Source organism: Girardinichthys multiradiatus, chromosome 9 (genome assembly GCF_021462225.1).
Source record: "Girardinichthys multiradiatus isolate DD_20200921_A chromosome 9, DD_fGirMul_XY1, whole genome shotgun sequence".
Classification (NCBI taxonomy): Eukaryota; Metazoa; Chordata; class Actinopteri; order Cyprinodontiformes; family Goodeidae; genus Girardinichthys; species Girardinichthys multiradiatus.
In genome coordinates this window covers 44,928,216-44,943,027 of record NC_061802.1, presented here as the reverse complement: position 1 = coordinate 44,943,027, position 14,812 = coordinate 44,928,216, and the positions used below count along the sequence as shown (strand labels likewise).

The 14,812-nt window shown below is 37.7% G+C and overlaps 1 protein-coding gene across 1 annotated transcript in view; it reads left to right on the top strand.

The window, feature by feature from the left end:
* LOC124873382 (inactive N-acetylated-alpha-linked acidic dipeptidase-like protein 2) overlaps positions 1-14,812 on the top strand; it is a 677,436-nt gene that overhangs the window by 411,399 nt on the left and 251,225 nt on the right. The window contains exons 10-12 of the mRNA XM_047373999.1: positions 1,703-1,795; positions 13,746-13,933; positions 14,472-14,600. Coding sequence (XP_047229955.1) covers positions 1,703-1,795; positions 13,746-13,933; positions 14,472-14,600 — 410 coding nt within the window. The remainder of the gene's footprint in view (positions 1-1,702; positions 1,796-13,745; positions 13,934-14,471; positions 14,601-14,812) is intronic.

Genomic DNA, 14,812 nt, shown 5'->3' with positions numbered 1-14,812 from the left:
AGATTTTACTTCCTGAGGCAACTCAAGAAGTACAACCTTCCACAGGAGCTGCTGGTCATCTTCTACACTGCCATAATTCAGTCTATCCTGTCTTCATCCATCTCAGTGTGGTTTGGCTCATCCACAAAACAGGACAGGTCCAGACTGCAACGAACAATCAGGGCTGACCTTCCCTCCATCCAGGAATTGTAAAGGAAAAGGACTGCTAACATCTCTGCAGACCCAACACACACCCTGCACACAACCTGTTCAGGCCTTTGCCTCCAGGTGGTGCTACAGAGCACTGTCTGCTAAAACCAGCCGACACAGAGACAGTTTCTTCCCCCCGACTGTTTCTTTGATGAACACTTGACAGTCAGAGTACCAGAACAACACCATGCATACTTGGACTGAGCTCACATTATATTCCATTGCCAATTGTGTATATATGTACATTTTAAAAAGATATTCTTTATTATTGAGAGTAAATCGTACCAGAGTCAAATTTCTTGTTTGTCTCTACAAACATGGCAGTAAAGCTGATTCTGATTCTGATCTAAAAGATAAATCTAAAAGCCACTTTTACTGACAGCAAGACTGGATCCAGTTGCTGGACTGATTACAGCTTCTACTGTCACACTAACTTGTACATTTGTGTTGTATGGTTCTGTTTAGAAGAAACTTTAGGCTTGAGAAGTTAAGATGACTTTGTTACAATGTTAATTGGAAGGAGATTTTAAGTGTTTTATCTGTACAGTAAATTCTAAAAATGTATCTAGAATGCCACAGCAATTCTGTCTTCTGTAAGGGTTTCATCACCAACCCTGCTTTTAAAACATAGTGATACAGACAGTTAAATGTTTATAGCTTATATTCCCTTATCTATTGGTTCACCAGGGGAGGTACAGTTATTAGCATTTTACACAACTCTCGGTTGCACATTTCTTTGAATCTGGGTATGCTGTTTCTAATAACTCTACAGTATTTTACTTTGTATGTTGTAAATTTGCCCTTACTGTGCAGTCTCTTATGTTTTATTATATTTACCTTGTGTACAAAAGGAAGCTTCTATTGGCATGTAACTTTGCTGCTGGTAAACCAGAATTTCTCCACTGAGGGAAAATAAAGGATTTTTCTATTTCTAATCTATCCAAAAAAGCTTCAAGATAACTTTGTTTTAGATCCTGTACTGAAGAACCATGATTAAAGCATGCCTCATAAAGCGGCCAAGAAAAGTATGAATATTTCACTGAATTATACAGAACTACAAGGTCTATAGAAGAGAGAATATTTAAAACTCAGAAAACTAGGGATCAGGTTGGTGTAAAAGAGAGAATCTTCTTTTGGAATTAATAAAGTATTTTTGAATTTGAATTGAATTGAAAAGGAGGTAAGAGTTAGGCAGTAGGATAGAGAAGGTTAAAAATATGAAAAACACAGTGGGTGTTTAAAATTATTTTAAACATTATCATTTTAAGCAACAGTAACATAATCTAACTGGCTGACCTTGAGAATTGTCAAAGCCACAAGAGCATCATGAGCTCATAACAGTCTTTGAATCATGTTGCTTCAGTTTGTATCTCTTTTGCAGGGTGATAAAAGACTAACAGTTCAAATCCATCACATTGAGAATACTGTCAAAGACTGCAGAAACTGTTCCATGGATCTTTTTCTTTTTTGGATTAGAATCCGTGTAACTTTTTGTTACCTGTTTTTATCCTAGAGCGAAAGAAGATTACTCTGACTATTGGAAACCAGATGTCCTACAAGAAGATTTACAACGTTGTTGGATACCTGAAAGGAAAAAAGAACCCAGGTTTGTAAGAGATGAACAGGTATGTAAACAGGCACAGAGCAAATCAAATTAACAGTCCAGTACTTACCACAGATTCTGGCTGCATGGCACGCAGACTAAACTGAGTTTGACACATCAAGCAGGATTTATTAAAAATTACTGCATCTGCACTTAAGACTAACCTGACTGGCATGCTAGAGGTGCTTGCAAGAACCAGCTACCTGCCAAACATTCAGAAGAATTTGGCTCGGTTTGGGAGTGTAAAATAAAAATCACAACGTGTACCAAACTGTGCTTCTTACTAAACAAAGATCTGCATGCCAGGTGGATAGGGGACAAACATACATGTGCTACTACACACCTTTATTATTTCTGATATAATGCTTCTTTCCAATTTTATTTAAACTATGAGATGAAAAGATTTAGTTTGTAAGTCAATGAAGTTTAGCTTTGTCTGTAATGTTCTTCTAGGGTATGTGGATTTGAAGGTCAGGGACCTCTTCTTAAAAGCTGATGGACACTTTTCTGTTTCTAGCCTTGGTCAAGATAGCTTAAGCGAGGGCAAGATTTTAATGCTACATGCACACTAGTGTGTTTTAACAAGTCAAACAAATTTTCATGTAAAGGACTGAATCCCAGTTTTGGCTCTTGATGCCAACTGTTGCCACCAACGGTGGCACCACCAGTTGTCACATGTAGCTTTAGTTGCCAACCATTCTTCACAGAGGGCCAGGTTGATTTGGATAAGTTTTTTCTCTAATAAATAAATCATCATTTGAAAACTGCATTTTGTATTTACACAGCTTAGCACTGTCTTATATTAATATTTCTTTGACAATTTGAACTATTTAAGTGTGACAAAAAAGCAAAAACAGGAAAAGAAATCTGTAAGCAAATTCCCATTCAGGGCCATGTACATTTGCTATTTCACACCTTTATTGATGTTGATATAAATGCTTTCTATCCATTCCCTTGTGGAATTATAAGCTAAAAATATTTATTTTCTAACTTGATGAATTTTAGCTTTGCTTTTTACATTACTTAAGCATATTTGCTTAAAAGGCAACGACAGCTCTTCTAAAGGATGAAGGATGTATTAATGTCTCATGTTAGATTAAGGAAAAGTAAGACTGGAATACTTTTTACAAATGGTTATTAAATTTGGGCAATGTTTGAGTGCAGCCTGCCTTGTGGTGGCTCTCTGAAGTAGCAACTTAGCTCAACAAACATTACACTTAAGAGAGAAGCAGAAGAGAACAATTTATTTTAGGGTTAGTTTTTACAGCAATACTAACCCAAATCTCCACCACTGTGTATAAGTTGGGTTGAGCTAGCATTAGCCCAGTACCACAGCCAACATTTACTGGAAGTTTGGAAAAGTAGAAGCTAATCCATCCATTCTCTCATTTATTGCCCGGTTTTCTGAAATCGGGCCACGGGTAACATTTCTTGGAGGGAAACCCAGACATCCCTCACCCCAGTAATACTCTTCAGATCATTCTGTGGATCCCAAAGCTTTCCCAGGTCAGAATGGATAGTCCTTTCACCAAGTTCTGGATCCTCCCTGAACTCCCTAGAAGTTCTGGGTCCTCTCTGTCTTGTCCCATTGGGTGGGACCAGGAGGCATACTGATCAGATGCCTGAACCATCTCAGCAGAATACAGGTGCTTCTCAAAATATTAGCATATTGTGATAAAGCTCATTATTTTCCATAATGTAATGATGAAAATTTAACATTCACATATTTTAGATTCATTGCACACTAACTGAAATATTTCAGGTCTTTTATTGTCTTAATATGGATGATTTTGGCATACAGCTCATGAAAACCCAAAATTCCTATCTCACAAAATTAGCATATCATTAAAAGGGTCTCTAAACGAGCCATGAACCTAATCCTCTGAATCAACGAGTTAACTCTAAACACCTGCAAAAGATTCCTGAGGCCTTTAAAACTCCCAGCCTGGTTCATTACTCAAAACCCCAATCATGGGTAAGACTGCCGACCTGACTGCTGTCCAGGAGGCCACTATTGACACCCTCAAGCAAGAGGGTAAGACACAGAAAGAAATTTCTGAACGAGTAGGCTGTTCCCAGAGTGCTGTATCAAGGCACCTCAGTGGGAAGTCTGTGGGAAGGAAAAAGTGTGGCAGAAAACGCTGCACAACGAGAAGAGGTGACCGGACCCTGAGGAAGATTGTGGAGAAGGGCCGATTCCAGACCTTTGATGACCTGCGGAAGCAGTGGACTGAGTCTGGAGTAGAAACATCCAGAGCCACCGTGCACAGGCGTGTGCAGGAAATGGGCTACAGGTGCCGCATTCCCCAGGTCAAGCCACTTTTGAACCAGAAACAGCAGCAGAAGCGCCTGACCTGGGCTACAGAGATGCAGCAATGGACTGTTGCTCAGTGGTCCAAAGTACTTTTTTCGGATGAAAGCAAATTCTGCATGTCATTCGGAAATCAAGGTGCCAGAGTCTGGAGGAAGACTGGGGAGAAGGAAATGCCAAAATGCCAGAAGTCCAGTGTCAAGTACCCACAGTCAGTGATGGTCTGGGGTGCCGTGTCAGCTGCTGGTGTTGGTCCACTGTGTTTTATCAAGGGCAGGGTCAATGCAGCTAGCTATCAGGAGATTTTGGAGCACTTCATACTTCCATCTGCTGAAAAGCTTTATGGAGATGAAGATTTCATTTTTCAGCACGACCTGGCACCTGCTCACAGTGCCAAAACCACTAGTAAATGGTTTACTGACCATGGTATCACTGTGCTCAATTGGCCTGCCAACTCTCCTGACCTGAACCCCATAGAGAATCTGTGGGATATTGTGAAGAGAACGTTGAGAGACTCAAGACCCAACACTCTGGATGAGCTAAAGGCCGCTATCGAAGCATCCTGGGCCTCCATAAGACCTCAGCAGTGCCACAGGCTGATTGCCTCCATGCCACGCCGCATTGAAGCAGTCATTTCTGCCAAAGGATTCCGACCAAGTATTGAGTGCATAACTTTACATGATTATTTGAAGGTTGACGTTTTTTGTATTAAAAACACTTTTCTTTTATTGGTCGGATGAAATATGCTAATTTTGTGAGATAGGAATTTTGGGTTTTCATGAGCTGTATGCCAAAATCATCCGTATTAAGACAATAAAAGACCTGAAATATTTCAGTTAGTGTGCAATGAATCTAAAATATATGAATGTTAAATTTTCATCATTACATTATGGAAAATAATGAGCTTTATCACAATATGCTAATATTTTGAGAAGGACCTGTAGTTCATATGAGAAACTCTCAGACTGTCCTCAATGAACTCAGCATGTATGTTAAAAAGAGGCATTTTCACATTATTTTTTTCATTTGCAGACAGAACACACAAAACATCAGCATTTATCTGATATTTTTATTATTGTGTTCATTCTTTTAGCCAGGAATTTAGTGCACAGTCTGGTTATACTTCAGCTCTGTTTTGCTCCTGGGGGAAATGCCTCTTTTTGCAGTTGCTGCCCTTTTCTTTTAATTGTCAGTGTAGAGAAGGTTGTTTTATCTCGTCCTTGCCTCTCCTCCACAGCCTTCTTCTTTACACACCCTCCCCCTCCACTCCCATAGCTGTGTGATGCAACCCTACCTGTCCTGCCCACTCACCAGTGGAAAATTACCTTGCTGATTTACAGTGTGATATTAAGCAGACATAATGGGCCACTAAAACAGATAATATGGACCACAAATCTCCGCATATAGCAACACTTCAACTGGTTGTTGGCATTTGATCATAACCATGTTCTACACTCTAACATGCACAGAATGAATATTCATGCATGCTTGTATCAGGCCGATCTCCCCTGCTTTATTTCCTTTATTGCTGCGCAAAGACAAGCAGCATTATAATAAATCTTAAAAGACTCTTTGCTCCAATGCATGCAAACACTGCAGTGATAGAGCATCAAACTCTTAAACAAAAGGTCAAGGAAATGTTTAAATTAGCACATTCGTCTTGATGTAAACATTAACCGGAAAGTGGGGATCCACAGATAAAATTACTGATTTGGAATTAAATATATTTTGCAATAGTTGAGCAGACAAAACCTTGCTCATGAACCTCTGTGTCTAATTAAATATTTTGAAAAGTAATGTGGTAAAATAATACTCCCACATTGCTTTAACACATTACAAAGTGTTTCACTGTGAATGTTTATGGCAGAATGACATTCATAAGGTACAATCATCGTTTCACTGAAGTATTTTTAAGGTGGGATGTTGTTTTTAAAGACCACACTATAGCACAAAAGCCCTGATTCTCAGCTACTCTCAGTGGACTCAGATCCTTCGCATTAAAAGTTGGAATAAACTTTGTAATTATTTTGCCTTTACTCATTTTCAACCTTGAGGATACTTATACCTCAAGTTTGAAACTTTTAATGTAGTTGTTTAATGTAGATATTCAGCATAAACTGTCCAGGTACTGCCCCTATGTGCTGCTGCCTTCTTCAAAATTAGGTTAGAAATTAACATTGAGATAACTGAGTTTTCACATTTGTTAATCGACTCAGAAATGTTCTCAATGCATCGAAAAAACATTTTGTTTTTCTACAGCTACTACAAGTAGCAAAATATCCTTATCACAGTGCTACCACCACCATGCTTGACAGTTAGGGAAGCCAATTAGATTTGAAAGGTTCTCCTTCACTCCTCCAAACATTTATTTTGTTGCTGTGATGTTAAATTCACTTCCCTGTGGATTGAGACACTGGGGTTCCAGCATCTTCACTTTATAATGGGAATTAGGTATTAGTGGTTGGTGGTGGTGATTCCTGCATTATTCTTGAACATGCTAACCGACATGCTTGGCAGTTGGTTCACCCTCACCATGATTTGTGGCCAAGGAGCTTAATCGTTGTGTTCTTTAAATGGTTGGTTGTTCCATGTGGACAGCTGCAAAGTTGTTGATTTTGGAACAGTTGCTTTTTGAAGGCCAGGAGTTCCCCAGTCCATCTGGATGTTAAACTAATAGTATTATCATGCCAGAACGTTACTGATGCATGCCATAATTGTGTGATATCTCTACTGTTTGTTAAAGAACATTTATTCAGAAATTAGTGAGGGTATATCTATATAAAGTCACTTTCAATAAATTGGAACATGCATTAAGATGAGACTTGTTTATCAGATTAAATGCACCTTTTGGAAATAACAACCTTTTAACAGGTATTAAACATACTTTTTATTAAGTCCACAATATCGTTTATTGGTCTTATCTTAAATATTGTTCTTTCATGAACTGTAAGCAGATAATCATCCTATTTAACAGAAATAAAGGTTGAAAGTCATCAGTCTGTGTAAAGCTATATAATGTTTTCACTTAAATTGAGTTACTGAAACAAATGAACTTATCGATTGTATATATGAACCTGTATGTAAAATTATGAACCAATTAATTTAATTCAAATTCAAGCACCAACATATTTTGTCTTACCTAATCTTCTGACAGAACTGTAAGCTGTTATTCTGTGTAATACAAGGTGGTGAGAAAACTGATTTATTTAGACTTAACACTTCCTGATGTTCTGTCTAATCTTGTACAAATAGCTAACATGGGTCTGACACGGTGGCTCTAAATGTCCAAATGAAAAGATTAATATAAAAACTATACAAATATTAAGTAATTAAATATCATGTTTTAATAGGCTGCAGGCTTCACAGGGTTACAGTATTCATGGTTGAATCTGGCATTAAGTTGTAAATATAACATGCTGCAGAAAATATGAAGTAATAAATTGCCTCAGAAGCTTTATCTTAAGGAAAGAGCTGGTTAGAAAGAAAAATCTTCACCACTGGGAGTGTTAAACCGCTGCTGATCCTGTTCAACATTGTTTTAGCCAAAGGGCAAAGAAAACAAGGCTTTCTTTATTATTACTCATTTATTAGCGTTTCTCAAAGAGACTAATTTTCAACCTTAGGCATGTTATCTTCTTCCGTCTAAAACAAAACATAATTTAAATTTTTTTAAAGTCTATTGCTATTTGGCATGTGACTGATTTGAGGTAGTTCACAGTAATTACTGTTTGTGGGATTTACCCAGGGAGTACATTGTTGTGGTGCCAGAATCTGGGGATTCCTCTCAAACAGAGTCATCTGTCATGTGTGATGCAGAGAGTAGCTTTCCTTTAGCTGAGTTTCCTCTACAGGAACCTTTTCCAGGGACCCTGGCAACTTGCTGGACCCATTATTATGTCTCTGCGTTTCCAGAGCATTTACCAGGGTAGAAATTTACCACGGCCTGTTTAAACTAATATTTTCTGTTAACTTTTAACTGTAACTTATTTTAAGTCATTGGTGTCTGTTTACAGCTATCTGTAGGGAGAGAGGCAATAAATCATTCAGTCAAAATAATATTTTGGCTTTATAACAGTTTGTAATCTGAAGCAAAAATAAAAGTATCCACCAGGCTGTGGATCATTAACCAAGTCTTAAGAAATGATGCACTGCTGCTGATGTCTGTGCTTGTGGTTTATGCTCCTCTGGGACATGTCTCACAGGTTTTATTTATTTAATATCTGTGAATGTTACAAACTTGCTCTGACTTTGAAGTGCTTATAATTCAGTGTCACCGTAAACATGCTTTGAGATGATCACAAGTTTATGGCTAGAACACCAGGTTTCTATCCCAATCACAGCTATCTGCTCTTCTCTTCCCTCCTGTCGCTTGTGACAGAAATTTCTTGAACATTTTTCAGGTAGATTCACCTTTGTGGCAGTCACTACAAGTACACACCTCTCATTTGTCAAAACATTTGGGATTCAGCTACAAACTTGTTCGCTTGAATGATTCTTGGATGGATTCTCTGGTAATGATAAAGTTATGTATCCCATGAGAATACAGGGACACTAAGGAGGAAGGAAACAGTCTCAAAATAGATACCGTATTTACTGCAGGCTATCAGTTTGTCATTGCTGGTCACTTTCTCTCCATTAAACTAAGTCTGCAGATTTGCATTAAGGAAGACATAATTAATGTTAGAGATGTATGAATTGTTGTGACAACCTCACAAAGTAGTGAAATTCTGAGTGAGGTTAAAGTTCGGTGGGGGTGTGATGCTCTGAGCTCCTGAGACAAACAGCTCTGATCGCAGACCAGTAAGCAGCAGGGCCACCTCAGATCATCTGAGGTCGAAAGTCAGTCCTTAAGGGCCGGTACAGGACTATGTGTTAGATTATAGAGGTAGTCTATGGAAAAATCACTCAGTCAGCAGTCTGACACAATGATTTTACCTTTCTGTCTGTTTTGCTATAGCAAGTTTACAGGTATGCACAAGGCTCTGTTGTCTGTTAGCGCTGCAACACCAATGAACAGTTCTCTTCAGACATTTATAGGGCACAACAATTTCCTGCTCGTACCATTGTATTTAGCTAATCACAGCGGTCAAATTTCTAGTCCTAATACAGACATCAACCACAGCTTCATACAGAGGGTCACAGAACGGATGATTATAAAAACAAAAACATCTAATATCAAATATTACAATCTCCAAAGAGGACAGATTTGGAATTTTAAAAACGTTCATTATGTACCAGTGTACTCAAGATAGACTGTAGGGCCCCTAATTCACCAAATTCATCTACAAGATATTTCTGTAGTTCAGAACACCTGAATCAAATAAGTAGGTCATTAGCAGACCTGACTGAGGAGCTGATTCTGCCATTTGAATCCGCTGTATTGGAGCATGGACCCATCTAAAAAATGTCTAACTCCAAACCTTAAGGACTGGAGTAGGACACTGCCACCCTTGATCAATGTTTCTAAGCTACATTACAGTGTCTTTAACTCTGCATCTATTCGTACCTCTTAGATGTTTTTTTACGAGTTAGACACAACCACAAGCTTCAGTGAGTTTTATTCAGATTTTATCTCGTAGACCAACCTAAAATAGCACCTAATTTCATGAAAGAGAACAGAATAAAGTAACATAGTTGTGATGTGGAAGGAAAATGAAACATAGATTTCATGTATTTATAAAAATCAAAATATTGTGACATGAGTATATGTGAAAAGAAATTGCTCTGCTTAGATAAGACCAAAGTTGAACTTGCTGGCTTAAATGTGAAATGGTTTCTGTTGCAAAAAAAAAAAACCAACACAACACACAATAACCACTATTAAACAAGGTGCTGACAGCATCATGTTGTAGGAATGATTTACTTTAGGCTTAAGGAGGCTGTTTAGAGTTGATGGGAAAATTGAAGGAGCTCAGTACGGGGAAATCTTGTAAGAAAACCTGTTAGATGCTGTAAAACACTAGGGTGGAGGTTTAAATTCCAGCAGGATAACGACCCTTAATATACAGACAGACCTGCAATGGACTGGTCTTGACCGATCACATTCTCATGTTAGAATGGCCTAGTCAAAATTTTAGACCTAAATCTGATATTGACTGATGATGAGAATGATAAATAAGAATCGAGAGTTAAATTTTGATGTCAACACATGCTTTTTATCTAAAAGGTGGTTTTAAAAAGTAAATGTAAATAAATGTATAGTCATTTTCAAAAAAAAATACAATAGGTGTTCAGATGAGGCAGATTAAAAGTACGTTCTGAAAATAACCTTTAAACAGGTATTAAACATACTTTTCCTTAAGCTCACGTTTCTGTATTGATGTGTTTTTAATTGATCTAAAGTAATATTCTAATCTTAAATGTTGTGTTTTCATGAACTGTAAGCAGAAAATCATCCTAATTAACAGAAAGAAGGGCTTGAAAACACCAGCTTGTGTGTAATGTATCTATTTAATGTGTTTCACTGAGAGAATTGAGTTGCTGAAATAAATGAACTTTACAATAACATTCTAATTTATTGAATGGGTCTGTATGTCACACTTTTAAATTAGTAAGCTAGAAACCAGATGTATATTTCCATCTGCTTCACAATCATGCCCTACTTTATGTTACTATGTATTGTAAAATCCAAATAAAATAAATCGTAGTTTGTGGTTGTACCTTGACTAAATATACAATAGTATAAATACATTTGCAAGAAACTGTATATGATCACAGGGATGTTTGAAAATAAAAACACGCATTTTAAATGGATGGTTAAAAATGAGTTTTGTGGTTGACATTACGCTGTTAACAGTGAATCATTCTCTGATGCAACCTGAGAAAATGTGATGACAGTACAACAGGTAGATCTTGTCTAACCGAGATAATAAGAAGGTCTGACATATACCATGCTGCATGCTTGCATGAGCCAGTAAAATTCATCATAATTACTAAAACTAACCCAAAACAATCTATTGGTGTGTTTTTAGGTACAGATTTCTGGTGTAATTTATGTGAATATGAACAAATATTTGTTTGCATCACATTGAATTTATTTCCTGTCCTTTGTTTTCTTTATGGTAAACATTCCTATTTATGTTTAGGTGAAGTCAGATAACTAAGCTCCCTAGCTGGATTTGGAGAGGAAACATTCATATTTATTTGGCATAAATAAGGACCTTTGTTTTCCGCTTTTAACCATCACACCACATGGATACAAACAAAATACCGAATGTCAACATCACCAGTACTACAGAATTGCAGTATAAATGCATTCCTTTCACATATTTATTAAAATCAACTCCACATTTATCGTCAGTGGAGGAAAAATAAAGCCAGAAAGCCTGATGGTGTTTAAATATTGAACAGATGGCGTGTCTGCTGTGGAGAGGTTGCTTTGCCCCCCTGTCATTTTCCCAACATTATCATCGTGTGCTTTGGTGAATGCAGATATTTAACCCAGCAGTGATGTTCACAACAGGTGTAGATCATTAAGTTGTTCAAACAGTAAGTGACCTTGCGGTGTGAAGTGTTTGCTCATTGGTGTCTGTGTTTTGACCTAGAGGCATCGCTTCTGTCTGCTGTTGCAGATGAATCGGAATTTAACGTTTGTATTTCGCCGAATATTATTGTGAAAGTAATTCTGTGGTCTGGCTTAGCAGGTGGCAGCTTCTATTTTAGCTCAGGGGGGCATTGGGTACGGTTAAATAGGAAGCTTTTTTAAATCTTGTCCTTTTAAAAAAATAAAACCTCGTCTTGAGGTTCATAACAGAAAATGGCACCTTTAATCATTAGGAATTAGGGCAACATGCTGCAGAAAGAATATGAAAGAACATTAGGTACTTTGCCTAATGTCTTCTTATCAAAGAAGGCTATTATATATGTATCATCTGAATATGAAATGATATTGCAGAAAACATTATGTTATTACCAGTGCCAGGAATATAAAGAAGAAAAGCACACAAGCAAAATGGAGAATATAAAGTGATCCCGGGCTCTGCACACTCATTCTCCCGTCCTCATATTAGCCTCCATGTACTAGTACTAGTACTAATGTGGATTCATTAGTTCTAGTTGGATTTATTTAGATCCGTATGAAAACTATCAAATAGTGAACTAAAAGGTGTAGCTGCAAGATTAGAGTTTTTATTGTATTTCTTCTTTCATAAAAGGTGGTCCAGTGTTTCCTCTATAGAATAATGTTTATTTATTTATTACTGACAATATTCAGGTGGCTTCTTATATGGCTTTGAGCTCACTGAAATGAAAAAAAGAACTATGGAAAAAATTGCCCCTGTTATAAATAAAGAAATTAAACAGTTTACTCCAACCTGACACCCCAAAGCATCAACATCACTCAAAATCAGTTATTGTAAGCATAATATAGGCACTGTTTCTATATAATAACAATGCTAAGATGTATTGTATGGTAAACAATTAATGAAACAATCTACACTGAGAGCAAAGTGTACCGGAGTCAAATTCCTTCTTTGTCTGTACAAACTTGGCAATAAAGCTGATTCTGAATATTAAAGCCACTGAACTAGGGCTGCAACGATTATTTTGCTAATTGAACAATCTGTCGATTATTTTTTTTGATTAATCAATTAATAATTGGAGATTTTTTTTTACAGAATTTGAACCAGGTGAGCTAAAACTATGCCACCTGAGGAGTTCTAGATAGAGCATATTTACAAACAATGAACGTTTTTCATCTTAAATGCAAATTGTATTTATTTTTTGTACAATTTTGGTCTAATTATTGCTCTGAGTGGGTTAAGCAAATGACGTGTTTTAGAGTCTGTATACTCATACTAGTTAATGATTATTCAATTACTAGATTAGTTCATGATTTTCTCAATAATTGATTTATCATGACTAATCTGAATAATTGTTTCAGCCCTACACTGAACCCTGTGAGCTTACCTTCTGGAAGACTTGTCAATGGCATGTAGGGGAGGATTTAGAGGTGGTGGAAATGATGTTATTTTTTGTCCATCATGATTTCAGGGAAGCAATCAGTATGCCGTCTGTTCAAACTCATTTTGAACTGGGTGCATCGTTCAACACAATGGCCACAGATTTTCACAGCTCAGGCAATACTTATCGTCTCCAGGGTTGCAATTAACAATAAATCCATCCATAGACACTCTGCCTCTGCTTGAAAATGTCATAAAAATATTACCGTTATTGTTATTATACAGACTTATGCTGCATGAGACAATACTTTTGTTTGGCTCTTGCTGTACACAGAAGCTTTGTAGTTTTCCCCAAACACAGCTCTGGATTTGAGCACCATCTTCAACTTCTTTGGTGACATCGTGGCAGGCATGGGAAAGGCAGAGAAAAAACAGCATGGGTAGCACATCAAAGCCAGGGTGACAAGAAGCTTACGGTGGGCGTGCAGTGTACTTGCTCCAGTGCTTGCTATGGCCATCTTACATATTTCTGTACTGAACTATTGTGTTTGGGATATTCAGACACCACTCTGTAAATCTCCTGCTTGAATGTGTTTGTATGGAGAGGCCCCACTGTTTAGATATTTAGCATAGATTAACAAAACAACACATTATTAAGTATAACCCTTTGAAATTTCACCAAACTGATCTACCCTTTTTCCCTTATGATTGGGGTTCCTGTTCTTTTTTTTTTTGTTGTCAGATCGCCACGTTCTGGTTGGCAGTCGTCATGACAGTGACCAGGGAGATGGGACTTCAGCCATAATGACTCAACTCATTGCAGCGCTAACTGAGCAGACCAAGCAGGGATGGGTTCCGGACCGTACCACCGTCTTTTGCTCATGGGGAGGCACAGCCCTGGGGAACATTGGGTCCTACGAGTGGGGAAAGGTCAGAGATAAGAGGATTGTTTGCTTTCTTTAATGCCAGCTTATTGCTTATAGTCTTAAAAATACGTCTGGGCCTACAAATGAATTCTAGATAGACAGAAATGGAGACAACCATTTGTGGGCAGTGAGGTTATAGTTTGACAAACATTTACCAAACACATTTAAGCAGCAATTCAGTATTTTATGTGACCCTGCAATGCAGACTCTCAGATTAATTTGAGGTTATTTACTATCAGTAGCTTTTACCAGAACACCTTCCTAATGAAGAGCAATCCCAGACCCTGTAAAAGGGAGCAGGAACTGTAAGAATGATCAGGTGAACATTTTTGCACTTCATAAGAAAGAGAAGTGAGCTTGACGCCATAAAAAGAATCACCACCTCAAAATGTGTAGTCAGTAAAGAGCAAATACTGTACTTATGGTTCGTTCACCACAACTTAGAAAGGAAACTGCTCTGGAGTGATAATAGGATGACACATTTGGCAACAGTTCTGAATGTTAGCATGAAATGATGAACACCATTTTCTTTGTTCTTTCAGGATAACAGTGTTGTCCTTCAGAGTAGTGCTGTGGCCTACGTGAGTCTCAACTCTCCAGTTCGAGGGACAGAAACTCTTCGAGCTACAGCATCTCCAACTCTGCTGCAACTCACCTCAGATATACAGAGGGTAACTATTCATACGTAATAATACACTTTACTGAACACTGCATTCTGCAATGGATTTCCTGACAGTAACATCACACACATGCTGACATTTACACTCATAGTGTAAAAGAAAGTACATACCCCGTGAATATTGAGGTTGAGGTATGACTCAGGTGAAATGTTTTGGGCATCCTTACACAAATTTCTCTCAATATTTGCTGGGGTTTTGGCCCA